The sequence below is a fragment of the Triplophysa dalaica genome, chromosome 3 (assembly GCF_015846415.1).
Source record: "Triplophysa dalaica isolate WHDGS20190420 chromosome 3, ASM1584641v1, whole genome shotgun sequence".
In the NCBI taxonomy this organism is placed as follows: domain Eukaryota; kingdom Metazoa; phylum Chordata; class Actinopteri; order Cypriniformes; family Nemacheilidae; genus Triplophysa; species Triplophysa dalaica.
In genome coordinates, this window is record NC_079544.1 from 26528446 (window position 1) to 26550541 (window position 22096).

At 41.3% G+C, this 22096-nt stretch overlaps 1 protein-coding gene across 1 annotated transcript; it reads right to left on the reverse strand.

The window, feature by feature from the left end:
* Window positions 1–13417: 13417 nt before the first annotated feature.
* On the reverse strand, window positions 13418–18316 carry igfbp1b (insulin-like growth factor binding protein 1b). The gene is made up of 4 exons (XM_056744336.1): window positions 17898–18316; window positions 15686–15825; window positions 15380–15508; window positions 13418–14186 (listed from the first exon to the last, which is right to left on the reverse strand). Exons 1-4 carry the CDS (start codon window positions 18229–18231, stop codon window positions 14061–14063), a joined length of 729 nt encoding a protein of 242 aa, XP_056600314.1. The 5' UTR covers window positions 18232–18316; the 3' UTR covers window positions 13418–14060.
* Between the last annotated feature and the right edge of the window lie 3780 nt (window positions 18317–22096).

The following is a 22096-nucleotide window of genomic DNA, read 5'->3' on the forward strand; positions in this document are numbered from 1 at the left end:
TTCTTTAATCTTAGACGACTTCTCAATGTTGTTTATAATCCTTCTACGTCAATGGGGCCGGAAGCCGTAATATCGTTAGACGCTGGGGGAGGCTTTTGACAGAGTGGAGTGGAACTACCTTTTTTACGCTTTGGAGAGATTTGGTTTTGGTCAGGAGTTCATTTCTTGGATTAAGTTGCTCTACTCATCCCCTGTGGCTTCAGTCAGAACGAATGACACCCATTCAGATTATTTCCCTTTGCACCGCTCCACTCGTCAGGGCTGTCCTCTGAGTCCTCTTTTATTTGCTGTTGCTATTGAACCTCTGGCTATTGCGCTTCGTTCAGAGCCACGCATCATTGGAATTACAAGATTTGGTCTTGAACAGAAGGTCTCTCTGTATGCCGATGACTTATTACTTTATGTGTCCAATCTCTCTGTTTCAGTTCCAGCTGCTCTTGACATCCTTAGTTCTTTTGGTCAGATTTCAGGCTATAAACTAAATTTGGACAAGAGTGAGCTTTTTCCTTTAAATCAAGGTGCCCAAAATGCTGCTCTGGGTTTCCCATTTAAAATTGTTCCATTTGGTTTTAAGTACCTTGGTATCCAGATTAGAGACCGATTCGAAGATTTGTTTGATTATAATTTTGCCCCTTTGTTAGATCAGATACGGATAGACTTTCAACGGTGGTCACTGTTACCTCTCTCCCTTGTGGCCAGGGTCAATTCGGTTAAGATGAATATCCTCCCCAAATTGTCCTATCTCTTCCAGAGCATACCTGTCTGTCTCCCTCAGTCTTTCTTTCACAAATTAGACAAATCAATCACCGAGTTTATATGGAACGGGAAGGTCCCTCGTTTGCGAAAGGAGCTGTTGCAGAGACCTAGGACCCTTGGGGGCTTGGCCATTCCTAACTTGAGGTTTTATTACTGGGCATCCATCCTTCGAGTAATTCAGCTTTGGATTTCTCTGGAGGGGGTACCAGTTTCTCCTGCATGGTTGAATATGGAGATGTTTTCTGTCAAACCTGCTTCGTTGACTGCTCTCACCCACGCTCCCCTTAACTTTTCTCCCTCCCCTTTTTGCAATAATATGTTAGTTAAATCAACTTTTAAAATTTGGAAACAAATTCGACGCCCATTTGGTCTACAGACCTTCTCTTACCTAGCACCTTTATCAGCTAACCCTGTTTTTCATCCTTCCTTAATTGATGGGGCTTTTTCTCTGTGGTCTGACTGCGGCATCAAGGCATTTAGGGACTTGTATATTTCTGGTACATTTGCATCATTCCAGCAATTCTCTGACAAATTCCATTTGCCTAGACAGCATTTTTTTAGATATCTTCAGGTTCGTAGTTTCATCCGCAATCTTAGCCCCAATTTCCCAGGTCTCCCAGAGGCCTCTCTAATTGACTCTTTTTTAACCCCATTGCCTACCATTAAGGGTGCTATTTCACGTTTATACAATCTTATCTATTCTTTGCAGCTTACCCCGCAGCATAAAATTAAATTTCAATGGGAGGAGGATCTAGGGGAGGGGATCTCGGAGGAGCTGTGGGATGCCATTTTGCGTCGGGTTCACTCCTCGTCTATTTGTGCTAGACATGGTCTGACCCAGTGCAAAATTATACATCGTGCTCATCTCACTCGAGTTAGGCTTTCCAAAATCTATAAGGATGTCGATCCCATGTGCATTAGATGTCATCAGGCTCCAGCTACCCATGCCCATATGTTTTGGTCTTGCCCTTCACTATTGAATTTTTGGACACAGATATTTAATTCTATTTCTGTTTGTACAGGGGTTCAATTTGATCCAACAGCATGCACCGCTTTGTTTGGGGTTTTACCTCCTACTTTGCAGCTTCCTAAATATAAAGCGGACTTTGTAGCCTTTGTCTCCTTACTGGCTAGACGTTTGATTTTATTGAGGTGGAAGTCTCCTGCGCCGCCTTCTCACTCGTCTTGGATCAGGGACATCCTTCAGTTTGTGAAGTTGGAGAAAGTTAGGTGCTCAATACATGGTTCCCTTGCAAAGTTTAATAAAACTTGGGGCCCATTTTTTGCACATGTTGAGGGATTGATTTTTACGGCTATTCCAGAGTAGTAACCCTGACTGTCCACTAAGTGTGAGTTCTTTCTTGTGTGAATTTGAAGTATGCTGGGGTGTTTTTATTCATCTTTGTGTAAGTGAACATATTGGGCTTTAATTAAGCAGTGGGTGACCATGTTGTGTTTTTTTTGTTTTGCTCTGTGTATTTGTTGTTATTTTTTTATTTTGTTTTTTTGTCTTGTCTGTTGTACTTGACACTGTTTTGACTCTCGAATTGCTACCTCTTGATCTTGTTATGTCACTAAAAAAATCAATAAACAAATGTTAAAAAAAAAAAAAAAAGGAAGATGTTCTGTGGGTCATGACCCGCACTTCATCGTTCCCAAGAAAAACGGTGGGTTGCGCCCCATAAATCTGCATACCCTTGACTAAGCACCTTCACCAGCTGCCGTTCAGGGTGCTCAACCAGAGGCGCATCCTGACATCTATCAGGTGTCAGGATTGGGTCGTGGCAATCGACCTGAAGGAGGCTTACTTTCATGTCTCGATCCCCCTAGACACCGGCCGTTCCTACGGTTCGCGTTCGAGGGGTGGGCATATCAGTACAGAGTCCTCCCTTTCGGTCTGTCCCTGCGGGTACTAAACTATCTCGACGACTGGCTTATCTTAGCACACTCGCGAGATCTGTTGTATACACAGAGGGACCTGATGCTCCGGCATCTAGATCGATTGGGATTTCAGGTCAACCGAAAAAAGAGCAAACTCTCCCCAGGGCAGAGCATCCTCTCCCCAGGGCAGAGCATCCTCTTTCTCGGTATGGAACTAAACTCTGTCACCATGACGGCGCAGCTGTCCGCTGCATGCGCCCAGTCAGTGTTGAACTGGAGGCTCCTGGGACACATGGCATCCTCCGCGGGGGTAATACCCCTCGGGTTGATGCACATGAGACCGCTTCAACACTGGCTACAGAGTCAAGTTCCGAGGACAGCGTGGCACACCGACAGCAGGCGCATGGTGATGTCGCCCTGCTGCCGATGCACCCTAACCCCTTGGTCTTCCATGACCTTCCTCCGGGCGGGGTTCCCCTCGGGCAGGTTACGAGGCACGTCGTGGTGACGATGGACGCTTCACTGCAGGGGTGGGGTGCAGTGTGCAACGGGCACGCAGTAGCGGGGCACTGGACGGGGCCCCGTCTGCGCTGGCATGCAATTGCCTAGAGTTGTGGGCTGTGCAGCTTGCGCTTAGAAGGCTCCGGCCTATAGTGCAGGGCCAGCACGTGTTGGTCCTCCGGGACAGCACGACAGCCATAGTGTACATCGCCAGGGTGGCGTACGCTCACGGCAGCTAACACAACTTGCCCGACTCCTCCTCCTGTGGAGTTAGCAGGTGATCCGCTCCCTGCGGGCCACACACATCCTAGGCAAACTGAACCAGACAGCCGACGCGCTCTCTCGTCAGTAAACGCCTTGCGGAGAGTGGCGACTCAACCCCAGGTCCAGCTCATTTGGGTGCTGTTCGGACACGCACAGATAGACCTCTTTGCCTCCCGTGACACCACCCATTGTCTGCTTTGGTACTCCCTGACCGAGGCCCCCCTCGGCACGGATGCCGTGGCGCTAAGCTGACGGGCGGAAGCACACCTTCTCCCCCCCAGGAGCCTCCTTGCACAGACACTGTGCAAGGTCAGGGAAGAGGAGCACCAAGTGTTATGAGTTACACAGCACTGGTCTAACCGCACTTGGCTTCAGAGTTGATGCTCTGGACAGCGACTCCCCTGAACCATTCCCCTGACAGAGGACCTGCTCTCTCAGGGGAAGGACACGTTCTGGCATCCCAGATAAGACCTCTGGAACACCCATGTCTGGTCTCTAGACGGGACGAGAAGATCCTGAGTTGGCTACTCCACCTTTACGGCAGAGACCATCACCCAGGCTAGGGCTCCATCTACTAGTCGGATACACGCCTCTAGACGGCGCCTCTTCTCGTCCTGGTGTCTATCTCAACGAGAAAGACCCAAGGAGGTGCTCGATCAGGATTGTGTTGTCCTTCTTACGAGACTGGAGACTAACATCTCCCATCCACACTAAATGTGTACGTAGTCGCTATCGCCACTCATCACGACTCAGTGGTTGGAAAGTTTCTAGGGCAACACGACCTGGTCACCAGGTTCCTAAGGGGCGTGAGAAGGCGGAATCCACCGTCATCTCCGCTCCATACCCTCATGGGACCCTCACTTGGGTCCAAGAGCCCCTCGGAGGTTCCGATCTTCCTCACCTGACGAGTCAGACGGCCCTCTTGTGGCCGCTCGCTTCCTTCAAGAGGGTAGTAGACATCCAAACATTCTCTGTGTCTCCGGATTGCCTTAAATTAGGCCCTGGCAAACTCTCACGTTATCTTGACACCCAGGCCTGGAGTGGGAAAGTTCCCACTATTCCCTTCCGGGACCAAGTGGTGGACTTGCAGGCGCTCCCCATCGGGGAGGAAGACTTAACCCCATCCGTGTTGTGTCCTGGACCGCATGCAGAGCTTCAGTAGCTCTGACCAGCTCCTTGTCTGTGTTGGAGGACAGCAGAAGGGGAAGGCTGTCTCCAAGCAGAGGCTGGCGCACTGGGTCGTGGATGCCGTTACGACGGCATTCCGATCTCAGATTCTCCCATGCCCACTGGCAGTGAAGGCTTACTCTACACGGGGTATAGCCACCTCCGGTGCCCTGGACAGAAGCGCCTCTCTAGCAGACATCTGTAGAGCTGCGGGTTGGGCTACGCCCAAACACCTTCGCAAGGGTTACTAACCTGCGAGTAAACCCGGTGTCAGCCCACGTCCTGCATAGCGAGAGGTTGGGTCAGTGTGCAATCTACCTTTCTTCTTACCCAAACACATGGCTAAGAAACTGGTATCTCACCAACCTTCCTTCTTACCCAAACACTGGTTAAGAACAGGCATTCTATCCATCACTAAGCAAGCACCCCCTGGAGGTTGGCTGGGCAGAGCAGCCTTCCCCCTTAGGGCGGGACACCATATGACCTATCACAGATAGCTCTAACTGGACCTAGTGCTACCGGACGTCTGTAACACCTTCTCCGTGGGCTGTTCTGTCTGATGTATCCTCATGAGAATGGTTCCCACTCCTGGTAACCCATGGGCCTCCCCAGGTGGACCTCCACCTCACGGTTAAATACTCAGTCCGCACGTTCCATGCGTTCTCCTCCAAGAACGTGACCATACCTATATCCACCATATTCCTCCCCACGGGTAGAAGGTGGCCTCTGCAGTGCATCCCTAATTAAGGAAGTTGCGCTTACCTGTGTAAACCCGAGCCGGACGGCCTCTAGCCAGTAGAGAGCTAAGGTCTCCATCCATGAAAGGTTACTGGTCAGGGCTGTACCCATCTTTCCCCAAGAAAGCTCTGGAACCCCCCGACCATCACACTGAGAGGTTACAGTTTCGCGAAAGCATCGAGCTGACATGCCAAGGCCTGTTTCCGTCGCTTCGCTAGAGATTGTGACGCGATACAGCATTGTGGCATTTTCCATAGGCAACACCATCTGTCGTTCTCGACACAACGTCTTGTTCCCTCCATCAGGGAACGTCTTGGTTACGTATGTAACCTCAGTTCCCTGATGGAGGGAATATGTAACCAAGACGTTGCCTTTGCTAGACTTGACTGGGAGATAAAATTGTGTGTAGTCAGTATAACAATGATAAGAGGATTAGAGGACAGAGGATTTTTCAATGGGTCAGATAAATATCATGGGAAGAATACCACTAGACACAGATGTTCCTCCATGGTGGGAAGACACCTACTATGAACAAAGTACACAAGAACTTGCTGATACAATGGAATTTGTGCATAAAGCTATTCTGCAGATTGAATATCATCTCAATCAGGGCCAGGTAGAGACAAACCTGCACAAAAGAACAGTAAAGATCCTGTCCAGCTCATTCACCCGCTCTGCACATATACACCTGGTGGGACTGGGTGTTCTGTGGATGCGTGATTGGGAGTGGTCTTATCCTCATATTATCAATACTCCTGTGTTTTTATTTCAAATATATGATCAACTCTTTACACTTGGACCCTTACAGGTGCCAGCCCTACAAAGACTTTTACGGTAAAAATGCAGAGAAATGTCTAGTTTTGACCCCTTAGGGAAATTTCCAAAATTTCCCCATGGGGGAGCTTTAAGGCTGCTGGAAATGTACTAAGAACGGAGTTTGTTTGTAATGTTGGGACACAAAACAAATAAAACCCCATTACTTGCTAGATCCTGAGGAAATGATATCCTGCCCTCCCATCAGGGGTTGTTTATGACCAGGAACTGAACCCCTCTTCTTATAACACATCCCCCCTTCATCTTCAGGCCCTGACCACTGGAAATGTGCTTACACATTTTAAACTATTATATCATTTATTGTCATATAATGAAGACCTGATCGTCATGTTTGGTATTGTTTTTAAGGTCATGGTGCGATGGGTAAAATGGTCTAGTTCCTTCAAACCTTACAAAGAGTGTATTAGAACTTTTTAACTCTAGGACATCCTGCACTTCCCTAAAAGGTGTTACTTTCTTAGGGAATCTTGTTTACATATAGATTGAGATCCCATTTGATGCTCTCTTCAGTCACGAGAAAACAAACAAACTAAGTTTCTCACTGACCATTGGATTCTTTGATACATCTGGGTATGTAAGGTGCATAGACAAAAGACACAGGAAAGCATCTGTTACCAGAACTTCCCACACTGCAACTGTGTGTCTCGATTTTGCCAGGTATGATAAACTCTGTGATTTAATTTTTATTCTTATATTATTTTAATCATCTTTGTCTAATAAGTAAAAAAAAACTTTGAATGTACATTCTATGATTTTGATTAATGTTGTACCTGCCTAGCATATTAAATTGTTATTCTTAATTATATCTTCATTCTTCAGAGTCCGTTATTACCAGTAGATTGAAAGGAGCCTGTCTTGTTACCCCAACATCAATATGTCTGGATAGAATGGACTGGAGTTTTGATTTAAACTACAAATAGGGCACATTTACTAAAGCTCAAATGTACCAGAATTCTACCTGTATTAGCAAGTGGCATGATCGTGACTAAAATAACTATTGTTATGTTTCGGAGCAAGCATGGGGCGGCCAGACTAAATGATATTAGTTTACCCGGCAACCTCTGACTAAAGACAACTGACAGTTTTGTGACTTTGAGATCCTCGAACCCGGCTGGCGTGAGACCGTGCAAAAAGATAGCTATATATGTATAAAGTATGTAGATTTACAGAGAAAATTAACTATGATCAATAGATACATTGGAAATGTCATATAACTTATTTGATATTATAATAAAATTGGAATCAGATCCTTCTTAAGCACAGCGTCATGTAAATTGAACCAAATTGTAACAGTTTTCAGATAACTTCCTGTAGAAAACGCTGAGGAGAAGCAGAACACGAGATCCTTTAACCACGCCATTGGATTTCCCAGTTGGGCCAGTGGATCGTCTTTTACAGTAGTATTTATCGCAGATGAGTCTTCAAGTCAGAGTGTACTTTGTGGCACAGCAGTCATCACGCCTGGCTTATATTGGAAAATACATTGCACAGGTCACCCCTTTACTGATGCAATCATTATAGTCTCCTTCCAATCACTTCATTAACGTTCAGATGAAGTACTCACGCCCTACGCTGAGGGTTCCTTCTTGTCTTTATCCCGATTGACCTGTAGTCAAATGGCCACTCAATGGAAAAAAAACACAGAGAGCTAACACTTGTTTTTTTTCATCGAGCCACTCAGAAGCCTGCCCAGTTCTTCCCCGATGTACACGACGAGGTAGTAAAAGCGTGGGCTACTTCCCAGTCAGCATGCAACCATGCCCTAGGGTCAGCTATCTGTCTGCAGCTACGCCTGGATTCCCTCTGTGGAGCAGGTAATAGTGGCACAACTGTGCCCGTCCTCATCCTCCCTGCAGTCTGAGGCTGCCCTGCCGTCAAAGCCGTGCCGGATGACTGCTCACCTGGCGGAGAAGGCAAACGCTGCTTCAGGCATCATGTGTCGTGAATTTTCTTTGCATGTTCTGAAGAATTATTCTTGAGTCTCGAGTTTTAATAAAAAAGCCATTTTATTAATGGAGTAGGATTGCAATGTCACTCCCTTCTCCGTTTTTGGAGAAGCCCTTATATAGTGTGCTTAACACACACACGTATACACAAATCCTCTGAGGCCCCCAATATAATGTAAATCAGATGTATTTTCCTCCCCCAGCCTATATAGTGGGTCCTTTGTGTCAACAAGCATTCGGCCCCCCAGATAAGAATTTTAACGCCATGAAGTGCATGGCTCACCCCCCTGTGACTACGGATCTCAGGGGGTCTGACAAGAGAGCCCTTCTTAAGCTTTGGTATCTCCCTCCGGCCTCTTTGGGTATGTTGTGTTGTCCATCGCGGATTACCAGATGAGCTTGTGAGAGAACTGCCACCCAACAGCAGCGCCCATAGTTTTCATCGGCTCCCCGATTTGAGCAGACACCGGCCAAGTAGCCCACGTCCTCAGCGCTGCGCTCCGCCATGGCGCCCAAGCCTGCCGTTGGCCCTGAGCAGTGGCAAGTGGCAACCAAATAGTGCCAAGGCCCAAGGAAGGACCGTCACTCTGGTGACAAACCGGCTGTTAGCCGAAGCCTCGTTCTGTGAAACAACCAATTGAGGTGGCTCCCCTGAACGAAACAGAAAGTGGGTTCTACAGCTGTTATTTTGTTGATGTTTTATTGGCATAACGTACACTTGGGTCTGATCACCAGGCATTAAGAGATTATGACAGACGCATCTTTGACAGGATGGGCTCCTGGCCCTGGTCGGAGAGGCAGTGGCATAACAACCGCTTATAGCTGAGAGCAAAACCTAAGGTGGGTTATGTGCCTAAGTCACTCTCAACACCGTTTAGAGCGCATATTACAACATTGCCTCCTTTCGAACCTGAGCCACCAGCCTCGCAATGCGATGATGTTCACCATGCGCTATGCCTGGTGCAGGCTTTGTGTGTTGTTGTACATTGAGCAATCTGCCTCGTGTTTGCTTGCTCAGATCGCCCCACTGTAATGTTGAATCAAAAGATTCAGAGGTTCTGCAGTCCAGATGGTGTACAATATGGGGGCGGTGGCCACGCGATTTTGACTGACATTGCCCTTTTACATTTTCTTTTCTACTTGGATTGTGGAATAAGGCTTCAGTAAATAATTGGAGAAGGGGATTCCCTTTAATCACTTATGTGATTAAACTGTCCTTTCCTATACATGTATATAAATGTCTGGTTATATGTTGGCGCTCATGCCATTTTAAATAGTCTGTAACTGTTAGATATACACGTTTAATTTAGGCGTGGTTTGTAGTCGTACATCCGAAAGAATCTTAACTTGATGTAAGAATCTTAATCTGTGTTTCGATCTATGATACCTTTGCTCTAGACCAGTGGTTCTTAACCTGGGTTCGATCGAACCCCAGGGGTTCGGTGAGTCAGTCTCAGGGGTTCGGCGGAGGTCAAGACACTAGAGATGCGCGGATGAGCTAAAATGTCAACCGCAAATTATCCACCCGCCCGCACGTAAAATTTTCTCTGATATAGATATCCGCGCCCGACCCGGATCCGTTCATCACTTTAATTACTCAGTAAATTTTCTAGCACTGTCTTTGTCTGTAAATGCTTAAATCTAATCTTTCGATTTAGCACACACATGATGTACAATAAGAGGTACCAGTCTTATCGCTTTCATATATACAGTGCGTCACAGTAGCCTAGTTGCATATTACAAACCCAGCACTTTATTCTACCTTGTTACAAACCACTTCGCTAAAACGCTCCCACACGGTACTTTTCTTTCCTACCTTTGTTTTTTTTTTAATTCTCCCTTTTTAAATTTCACTCGGATCTGTTTTGCCTCCTACGATGGCGTTTTAGTGCCACATTAAAAATAAAAACAAATTCTCGAAATGTTACGAGCATAAAGTCAAAATGTTTCGAGAATAATTGAGAATGTTACGAGAATAAAGTCGAAATGTTTCGAGAATAAACTCGTCGTAAAACCTATTTTGCTTACGTGAATGTTGTATTTTAAGAGTTTAAGTTATGTTGAAGCACGTCATCTGAACCAATGAATTAGTTCACATTAGTTCACTCTTTAGTTCACATTTGTACATTTTTATAAATCCTTAAGGATTGTGGCTTTTATAAACTTGATACAACCAGATTTTTGTACATTAGGTAATAAAGCATTGTTTTAATATTTCAATGTTTGTATTCTATTTCAATATTTCAATGTTTGCTTCAGTTTATCATATGAACTGTGGCATATCATATGCCACAACGCGTTGGGACCCTGCCTGAAGTACTTTATCCAAATCCTCCACAGCCATTGTTTCTAGCAATTCTGTGATTTTTCTCAAAATATTACGAGTTTAATCTCGTATCACTACGAGTTTGTTCTAGTAACATTTCGACTTTATTCTCGTAATATTTCGAATTCATTCTCGAAATCTTTTATTTTTTTATTTTTAACGTGGCACTAAGACGCCGTCGTAGCCTCCATTTCTGCTTTAAGAAACAGACCGTTCTCTACCGCCGACACGCGCGCATTTCTTGTAAATTACTGCAAATTAACGCCTGATTAAATTTAAAACATATTCGTATTTTTTGAGAAATTTTGTTAATATTGTATATGATATTATCGACCCGCGACCCACCCGCAATTAATCAGAATCTATTTTTTTCTTACCCGACCCACCCGATCCGCGGATCATCCGCAGCGCCCGCGGATTTAACCGCCATCCGCGCATCACTACAAGGCACACACCCAACTCATATGATTCGTGATGACACGCCCCGCTTGGCCATCATTGGCTGCAGGGGATCACACAACATCGCTTGGCCTATCTGTGCTGCAGGGAATTTGGTGCGCCCAGTAGTCGATTTGTGACTGTCGTGATGATACGTCGTGTGATTTCTTTCCTAATATTTTAATCCCCTCATACTGACTATGTCCAGCAAAAAAAGAAAGTGGTCAGACGAATATGTACAATATGGATTCACATGTATAACGGAACGTGATGGGAGTCAGCGTCCTAACTGCATGATTTGCAATGCCAAATTGAGCAATTCTAGTCTATCACCGGCAAAACTAAGAGAACACTTTCTTAAGCTGCATGGAGATGGAAAATACAAGAACACAATGCTCGCTGAATTCAAGGTAAAGAGAGCCAGATTCGATGAAAAGGCTACTCTGCCTGTTCTCGGCTTTGTGCCCATCAACAAACCGATCCTCACAGCATCGTACGAAGTTGCTTACCTGATCGCAAAGCAGGGCAATCCACACACCATTGGTGAAACACTCATAAAACCAGCTGTGTTGAAGATGGCGAATATCATGCTGGGAAAAGCGGCTGAAGTTAAGTTATCCCAAATTCCTCTTTCAAATGACACCATCAGCGACAGAATAGAGGACATGAGCAAAGACATCTTGGCTCAAGTAGTTGCAGATCTTATTTCAAGCCCGGCAAAATTCAGCCTTCAACTCGACGAGACCACAGACGTTTCCAATCTAAGCCAGCTTGCTGTATTCGTGCGCTATGTGAAAGACGACGTGATAAAGGAAGATTTTTTATTTTGTAAGCCTCTTACAACAACAACTAAGGCGGTCGATGTGAAGAAACTTGTTGATGACTTCTTCAAAGACAACAATCTTTCGTGGGATATGGTTTCTGCAGTTTGTTCGGACGGAGCTCCAGTCATGCTGGGAAGAAAGTCTGGTTTTGGTGCGCTAGTGAAAGCCGATGCGCCACACATCATTGTTACGCATTGTATTCTACACAGGCATGCGTTGGCAACAAAAACCTTGCCTCCAAAACTGGCAGAAGTATTAAAAATTGTAGTGGAATGCGTGAACTATGTGTGAAATAGTGCTCTGAGGCACCGCATCTTCAGTGAGCTGTGTAAAGAAATGGGCTCTGAATTCGAGGTACTTCTGTACCATTCTAACGTTCGGTGGTTATCCCGGGGACAGGTGTTGAATCGTGTTTTTGCCGTGCGTGTGGAATTAGCCCAGTTTTTGCAAGAGCACCAACATTGTCATGCAGATTGCTTCAAAAATTCTGAGTTCATTCTCATTTTAGCGTACATGGCTGATATCTTCGCAGCTCTCAATCAACAGATGCAGGGCGGTGGAGTCAACATCATCGAAGCGGAAGAAAACCTGAAGGCTTTTCAAAAAAAGCTACCGTTATGGAAACGACGAACAGAGAGCGATAACTTCGCAAACTTTCCCCTGCTAGACGACTGTGTAAGTAAGATCGAAGATGTATCTGGAATCGGAGACATTTCTTTACCCGCGGAACTGAAGCAAGCAATTGCCACGCACTTAGATGAGCTTGCAAAGTCTCTCGACGGATACTTCCCTACAAGAGAGTCATATCCAGCATGGGTGAGACAGCCGTTCACGTTTTGTGTTGACACAACAGATGTCAATGATGAATACCTCGATGAAATCATTGAAATTCAGCAGAGCCAGGTTCAACAGCAACTCTTCAGAACAACAACGCTCTCAACGTTTTGGTGTCAACAGATGGTAACGTACCCTGTTATTGCTAAGAAAGCTCTGGAGATTTTCATACCGTTTGTTACAACATATCTTTGCGAGCAATCTTTTTCGAGGATGCTGGACATAAAAACGAAGAAAAGGAACAGACTTTGTTGCGAAAATGACATGAGAGTGGCACTTGCCAAGGTGAAGCCGCGCATTTCTGAACTGGTGTCTGAAAGGCAACAGCAGAAGTCACACTGATTTGCAGTATATATTCATTATCTCAAGTTTTGTTTTGTTCTTTGAATACAGTGATGTTGATGCACGGTTCATTTTGTGCACCAGTAAAATATATACCTATGTTTTGAATTTGAAAAAAAATCATATTTTATTTTTCCAATTAAGAAGGGTTCGGTGAATGCGCATATGAAACTGGTGGGGTTCAGTACCTCCAACAAGGTTAAGAACCACTGCTCTAGACCCTGTTTGGTAAAGTAACGTTACTTATGGCCATGAGATAACATAAAGTTTATAATAGCATTAATGCATTCGCTGGACGAATGCATACAAATATTGTTATACTTGATATTACCAATCAGACACCGTAAAATATGTATATTTAATAACGATTATTATACTTATTTTCCTTTGAGTTAAACTAATTCCTTAACTGAAATTGATGTTTTAAATAACTAATTTCATGGATGTGATCTTGAAAGATCTGGTGGAGAATCATATTTGGTGGGCTAAACTCATCCTTATTTTAACATATCACTTGATAGCAATATATTTAACAAATTTAAACTATTTCAAAACAATTCACATGGTCAAAGCAAAGATTTAGGTTTTATTGAAAGTCACTGAAAACCGCACGTTACAGTTGTAAACATTTTGGTATTATTTTTTAACAAGTAAATACAAACATATGGCAATATATCAGGAATATGATAAAGTAACGTCATATTTTCATTTAAAAGTAACTACAATAACTACAACCAAAAACAGCAGGAAATATGTTTAGAGGTAGACCTTTGCTTAATAGAAAAAAAATCACTTACACAACACAAGAAAAAAGTTTATCAATTTCCACATTAATGTAAGGTCTAAAGAGTTGGTTTTGAAAAAATAAAATGACAGATTACAAATCAAAATATTAAACATGGAGCATTAAAATAGGGAGCAACAAGGCCCTTGAAGTAAAAGGCACATTTGATTTAATATTTCTCAATGCATTAGATTTTTCAGTTGTTTTACAATTTTAGGGCAGAAAAAGATATCAACTTAGTATATGAATTTGTAGATTCAGTCTTTTTACAGGGGGGGTTTAACATCAGTATGTTTCCTCTCGCAAAATTCAGTCAAAAAACATTTTATAAATATTACGAATTTTACACTTTTAATAAATAGTTGTTAATATTGTAGGGAATATAAATTAAGAGAACAACTCTTGCCATGTATCAAGTCATGTCTTCAGGATATGACCTCCTGATGACACTGCTTATCTGATGTTAAATCACCAGTGCCTGGAATTCTCATTCCATTCCAAGAAGACACACACCAACAGCGCGTATTCTTACCAATGAGAGATGTCTCACACTGAAAACAGAAAACATGTTCAAATTTAGTACACGTGAAGGTGTCAGTGCTCAGAAAAACATGAAAGTACAATACATCATTGCATGTTGTCAAGCCTCTTTAGCATACATTAATGCAACAGACATGCAGATTTTGCAAATCAATTGTCTTTCTAACATAGAATATAGAAATAAGAATTATCAAAAAATAGAGAAAGGAAAATTATATAAGATACAGGAAGAAGACACAAGTATGGGATACTGATACTTGATATTTTGTAAAGTGGTCAACACTTCATAGATGTACAAATTAAAACAATTGAACAATATGTTGATGTAATGTTGCATTTGGAAAAAAGTCACAATCATGGTCATCAGGGTCTCTGGAGAACAATTGCTTAGAAAATGGATCAAATTCACCCTCAAAATTATAAACAACACAGATCAGACATAGACAGAAATAAAGTGACACACTTCCAAAAATGCAAAAAACCCACAATGAAAAATGATCATGCTCAAAGGCGTAGAGAGAGAGAGAGAGAGAGAGAGAGAGAGAGAGAGAAAGAGAGAACAGACGCACAGTTCTCTTACAGTGAGGAACCGATGTTTGATTAAATTTGTAGGATTAGATGAAAATCAGATAAATAAATTATAAGCTCTAAAGACTGCAATGTTTCTCTTTGTAACATATTTTTCAGGTTTGATTCTAAACATAATGTAACATTATTGAAAAACTGTTATTTAAAAACTTAACTTTGACAAAAAATAATAAAATGAATCCAACTAAAGAAAAACTTGTGAAAGATATCTTCCAGTTGGTCTAATACCATGGCAACGCAAATAGTGGAGCTCTGCACTAATTTACTGGTAAAAGTGATAATTTTTTTTCTTTTAGATATGCATTTTCCCAAAGATGGGCAAAACCCTTACACTATACCCTATCAAAATAGCCATGTTATCAATTAAAATGAAAATTTGAATTTTAGTTAAAAAGCTGAAAAAAAATGTTTATTTATATACATTTTGAATATATCATAAATCCTTCAAAAACTACACAAAGATGGAGTAAAAACATTAATACATAGAGTAAAATTACATATGTTAAAAATATAATTTCGCTGCCAGGGATCTCTAGAAACCCCAAAGATCATGAGTGTACAGTCCAAACGAAGAGCATATAAGGGTTAAAGGGTATGGATAGATAAGACAGGTCACCTGTTTGGCTATGTAGAATCCATGCTTGTCACAGTTGGGAAGATAGAAAGTTGTAAACCTCTCGCCTAACATCTGTTGTGATTCAGCAATAATGTCCAGAGCCGCATGCAGTTCAGTGTGACAGGGGCCCTAGTTGGAATGAAGGAAGGAATACAAGAAAGGAAACCAGAGAAAGCATGAAGAATATGATGTTAAACATTGGATGATAGAATTGTTTAATTGGGTTGACTATTTAAGTTCTGCTTTAGTACCTTCACCCATAAATCCCTAACCCAGCAATATAACAATGGTTTTGAGTGACAGTACCTCCTTAAGCAGCTTCCTGCGGATTGCATTCACTTTAGCTTTTATGCTCTCCAGTGCTTGTGCACCATCCTCTGCGTCAAGTGGCTTGTTGAGTCCCAGCAGGTACTGCAATGAGCTCTGGTCAGTGATATCTGTTTCTTCTAAAAAGGGACATAGATAAATCATTGTTGGATAGGCTTAATTTGGTTGGAAAGAAATTAAATGACCTCTAAGAAGTATGTTGTAGTACATACAACTTTTTTTTATTTAACTCAGACAAAACAGAAGTGTTACTTATTGGACCGAAAACCGCCATCCGTAAAATACAAGAATACTGTTTAACTATTGAGTGATGTTCCATAAAAATCTCATTGTCAGGAAAGAATCTTGGCATTTTATTCAATAATTATCTATCATTTGAATGCCATGTTGCCAACACCTTTAAAACCGTGTTTTTCTATTTTAAGAATATATCTAAACTACATATGCCGTCACTATCAGATGCAGAGAAGCTAATTCATACATTCATGACGATAAGACTGGATTATTGTAACGCACTTTTAGGTGGCTGCCCTGCTGTGGGCATATTACAAAATATCCAGCTGGTTCAAAACGCAGCAGCTCGAGTTGGCCCAGACTTGGTGGTAGAGCTGAAAGAGGTAGAATCGACGACCTGCCAAATCCTCACTACAAAAATGTCAACTGCTATTAGATTATTAATTTCAATACAAACTTATTATCTTCCTTTTTACAATGTTTATTTTCTCTTGATTTGGCCTAGTTGTGTGAGCACTGTCGAGGTTGTAGAGATGCTCCAGTTTTTGCCAGAGGGGAACTGGTTCCCCTGGTTGGACCTGGGTTCTCCCAAGTTTTTTTTTTCTCCATTGGAGTTTTGGGTCCTCACCACCATCTGCACACTGACATCAGCTTTAGAATTTAATTTTTAATTTATTTATTAATATAGCTTTAAAATGTAAAATTCTGCTTAATTTTTTAATTTCTCTTATTTATTTATCATCACGTATCGGAATTTATAGTCCGCATAATATTTGACATGTGTTTCTTTCCTTCATCATAAATGTGTGGTCCTCTGAGATAATCACGCTGTGTGTGTGATCGTGCATACGCCTGTGTCTGCGTGCTTATATGTGTCATTGCATGTGTCAGCTTTCCTGTAGCTCAATGGTAAGACCATTTCATTAACAACGCAAGGTTCAGGGTTCGATCCCAGGGAATTGCACATACCTATGAATAAATGTATAGGATAAAACAATGTAGAAAAAGCGTCTGCCAAATGCATAAATGTGTATATTGTGCTCTGTGTGTGTGTGTGTGTGTGTGTGTGTGGGGTTGTCTTTTATGCATGTGGGTGTGTATGAACCTGTTTGTGTGTCTGCATTCTGTGTGTTCCCTTTTTTGTTTTTACCTATATAGCTTTAATGTTTGGCTTAAAGTCAATATTTTTCTTGCACAGATGCTTTGTAACAATGAAAATTGTAAATTGTGCTTTATGAATAAAGTTGACTTGACACAGTTTAATACAAACATTTTACAGTTAATTAATCTAGATACAATCAAAAAAAAGTTTTGCTGCTTGTTCAATTTACTTAACTTGCTGAAGTTAAATCAACACAACTTTTGAAAAATGTGGCCACAACATGATTTTTTGTGTTTAGTCATAAAACTGAACCCATTCATGTTGGGACAACATGAAGGAGTTGTTTTGTCTTAACAATTTTTTTTATAATTGGGCTTATATTTCCCAGCATGCTTTACATATAGCTGCATTTTGTGAGTTATTTTCTTAAATAAATGTTATTTTATGCATTCCTCAGTGAAAAGAAACACTTGTAAGTTATATTTTTTAATTTTGTGTTTACCATTGTTCAGAAAAGCATTAAGTTTGGTTAGGTTGTGGGCGGTTACAATCCTTTGTTTGCTATTCTGTTTGAGTTCTATTGATTCAATATCTCCTTATTGAAGTTAAAGGAATAATGTCTAATTAATTTAAAAACTGTATAATATAAAAAAATGTAGAACATACAACAAGATTATAATTAATTGTTTCAAACAAATTATATTTTGTTGGTGAAATGTAATCCAATTTCGGGGAAAAGTTTTCCTTAATTTAATTAAATTCGTTCAAAAACTTTTTTTTGAGAGTTAAACCTCTATGTATATGCAGACACTTTTCAGATATTTACTTATCTGCTGGTGCTGTGGAAAGACGTACCTTGGGCCTCATCATATTCAGTGCATACCGCTTGGCCACGGGTCAGTGCTTGGAGTGGCCGTGGGTCACCTGACCTTGGGGTACAACGCAATCCAGAACCGCAACGAGCTGTGTAGACTCCACAAGAATCCCCTTTCCTCAGAGCACAGGTGAAGCAGCATCCACAGCCCGGTTCTCTCAGGACCTCCACACAGTCCAAGGATACAGCAGGACAGGCACCAAGCTGCTCCGGGGAGCACAGAACACAGCGGATGGGTTCAGGCCCAACCACAGGTGAATGCTCTGCTGGCTGGAGAATGCTAACAAACAACAAAAACAAACACAATCTTTTCATAGTAAATAAAAACTTTTAAACAGATGCTGTTTAACGTTGAACTGAAAGTCTGGTCTTGTGTTTATGAGATCTGGTTCTTTGTAGATGTGCGCTGCACGTATGCATTTATGCTTGACAAGTTAATCATTGACATGCTGGTCATGTGTATGAATTCATCTGTTTTTACTCAGATTACGTACACTTGATGTCAATATTTACTCTAGAACAGAGAGTGCTACTATGACTCTTTAGTTTATTTTGTAATATTGTTTTTAATATACAGTATCTTTTTGATTATGTGGAACATCACATTGGAAGGAACTTGAAAATATTGTCAACTCTGTTAAATAAGGAACCCACAGTACTTTGGTATAAGCATGAGCCAATGTTTTTGAGTTGGGTCATAAAAACAAGGTCATTTGGCTGTCGCATAACTGGATGGTTTGTATTGATTTGTTGCGTGGTCATTAAGAGTTTCCTGGTGTAGTATTAGTCACACTAATCGACAGCAAACTTTGGACATTTCAGGAGCAATGTTTAAATAACAATTCAAGTGAGGTCAACAAATAGTTCAAGCTTACTTGCCATACATTTGAAAATGTTCTTACATTTCACTATTGCTTTAGCAAAAATAAAAAAAAGGTAAATCTGATATTTTAATAGACATAATCTGTTTTTGTGAGTACTGTTCAATGACAAGCAGATTTAGTCTTTTTTTTTAATTCCAAACAATGGGCACATACTATATTTTTTTCCCACTTAAAGGGATAGTGAACCAAAAAATACAAAGTGTGCCATCGTTTATTCATTCATCAAATCTTTATATGACTCTTTCTTCTGTGAAACACAAAAGAAGATATTTGAAAAATGTCTCAATGGTTTTGTGTCCATGCAATCAAAGTAAATGTTGTTCAATGTTTGGTTAATCAATGTTCTTCAAATGTGTTCTGTAGAAGAAGGTAATCATTGTCATGAATCTGGTTTATGGACTTCCATCTGCTCTTCCAGATATTTCTTCCATTTCATTGACCTTCACATCACCATGGACTGCATTTCCCATCATCCATTGCACTGACTACACACAGCTGTCACCAATCACACTATCACCTGATAGCAATTACACCCAGGGCGTAGTTTATGGGGGGGATGGGGGGGAAGTAACCCCCCCAATATTCAAATCCATCAGTTACAACTACTCCAATATTTCAACATGAAAATCACAGTAGATCAAATGTAAAATATGTAGAATTACTTTATTTTGTGACAATAATTTTGTTCCCAATCAAATATGAGTTTGTCATAATAAATTAGACGAAAAATACTCCCCCTCCATTGAACCGATTGGTAACGCCCACTTTCACCAAAACAACGCGAGTGGTGTTTGAATCGGAGAGCACACGGGTAACTTAACGTACGCCAAAAATGAAGAGAAGCGCTGCACAGCGGACTATATTTAACTGCTGGTCAGAGAGGGATGCAAAAAAAAATAAAGCATGTACTGAGAATGAGGTATGAGAATATTGTGTAATAATAGCCAAGTACACACCATATATGTTAGCTAGCTAATCCATTGAAATGTATTTAGCTATAACTATCAGTATAAGAAGTTACCAAAGCAGCCATCTGTTTTGCTAGTTCATTTTTCAATAGTGTCTGTAATTATCAATGACAAAAGCATTCACATTGATGTTTGTTTTCTTCCTAAAATAATCTGACTTTTGAACGAATTGGATGAATGAATAATTTAAGTAGTTCACTCATTAAAACAGTAAATCGGTGCCGCCTACTGGCGCTTTCAATAATTTTTTTCTTTTTTTAATCTCTTCTATGTTAGAATTTATGTCAGTTTAACATACTGTTACACGATTTAGACATGGGGAAGGAGGCGGGAACCGGCAAACATTTAACAAAGTTTTAATATAAATAATAACAGCCGGCGGCCCCTCACGGACGACCGCCGGCGAACAAAACATAAATACAAAACACAATTAACATAACTACAAACGTAAAACATGTTCGTGCCCGGTCCTCTCTCCTCGACGGTCCGGTCGCTCGTTCCTTTTATATGCTCCCAATCTCCATGTGATTCGAGCCCGGTGTGCGCACAGCAGGCACTCATTTACTCACCGGTCTCGAACAACGGTCTCGCCCTGCCTACTCCACTACACATACATTCTAAATCATTACATCTTAAAGACATCTTCTAACAGGAAACGTCCTATAGACGTATTGCAGATGAGCAAACACTCTAAAAAATATGTCTTCCAGATGTAAACACACACATCAAATAGACGTCTCCGTGATGTTCGTGTGCTATCTGGGACGTTCAACCCCCCCAATGTTCATACCAAATCTACGCCCTTGATTACACCCCCCATATAACACTCAGATTCTGCACAGTGCTGAGTCCTGTTCTGCACATATCGCTCTCCTAGTGTTAGCGGCCTAATGAAGACAATTTCTAGTGTCCTTTATCTAGTCAGTCTCCCCATAGTTCATAGTTCATAGTTCATAGTTCATAGTTCATAGTTCATAGTTCATAGTTCATAGTTCATAGTTCATAGTCTAGTCTAGTCTAGTCTAGTCTTGTTATTTCCGGATTCCTGCATGTTTCTTTTGAATTTATGATTGTTTGCTGCCTGCCCTGACCCATGCCTGTTTTTGGATTATGAACTGGTTTGCCTATAGATACGCACATCTCACATCTTGTTCTCCTTGTTACGATCATACAGATTTGAAATGAAATGAGATTGAGGAAATTATGAAAAAAAATTTTTGGGGGTGAACAATACCTTTAAAACAATGTCATTATTTTTATGCTATATAAAGCTGCAAAATGTTCAATCCTTCTTGCTTATGAGTACATCAATAGGAGCAAATGATTAACATTCCTCCCACAAATGTTTCGCAAAGATTGTGAAAGAAAACAATTGATTGACCTCTGCTCTGCAAATCTTTTAATATGAATAATCAGAGAAGTCAATGCAAGAATTAAAGAATTGCAAATGCAAGAGATTAAAATTGTTTAAACAAATATTTAGTCGCCACCATGGAAAACATATGGCATATATGACCTCTCCTCCCTAACCACTGATGTTTCGTGTTTTTTTTACTCAACAGTGATCTCATGGGATGTGGCTTCCTCAATATCCCACATCAAATGTATCACCCACTGGGGCAGATCCAACTGCAGAAACACAACAAACCATTTAATTGTCATTTAAATCATTTTGCTCTGTGAAGGGGTTTACATGCATATGTAAAGCAGAGTAAAATCTCTATAACTCAATCTTAACTATCGAGTCCAGGGATTATACGTTAATAACATGGAACATTTGTCTTCTTTCTGGTTAGCATTACCTGTAGTGGTTGCCTCTGTATCTTCTTGTTTTTTGTCCTGGACTTTGGTATGTCATTGTTGGTGAAAAATGTCTTCAGTTCTTCGTTTGCGTCAGACATACGTTTTTTTCTAGTTTTCTATAGACTAGACAAATACAGACTTTAAAATGAAATATATAGATTTTAAAGGAAATAAGCTTATACTCAAACATACCTCAAATGTATTTTCCATCATGTTTCCATCATAAGACATGTGCAGCATAGAATGAGCGGCTTGTTTAGAGGGTATGATGCTTGTGTTCTCAAAAGTACTGCTGTGTGCTGCCATCTGATCATTAATTACACTTTCAGGTGTTTGAAACAATTTGAGGGTTAAATTCAAATCCTCATGGCTGCTTTCAAAGTGAAGGTCAAGAGAATTCTCCGACTCCTCCTCGTGCAAAGAATTCATGTCTCTAAGATCAAAGCTGAAAAACACAGCAAATATAAAATTTTATTATTAATATCATTCAAAATTATCAGTATGCATGTTCCCTGGGAATTAAAC

What these genes read in the sequence shown, in the direction of transcription:
- igfbp1b (XM_056744336.1), bottom strand. Translation starts at nt 18,231, where the DNA reads ATGAAAAGATTGTGTTTGTTTTTGTTGTTTGTTAGCATTCTCCAGCCA. An exon ending in TGAATATGATGAGGCCCAAG is followed by an intron (nt 15,826 to 17,897) that starts GTACGTCTTTCC and finishes GTCCCTTTTTAG; the next exon opens with AAGAAACAGATATCACTGAC. An exon ending in GCAGGAAGCTGCTTAAGGAG is followed by an intron (nt 15,509 to 15,685) that starts GTACTGTCACTC and finishes CATTCCAACTAG; the next exon opens with GGCCCCTGTCACACTGAACT.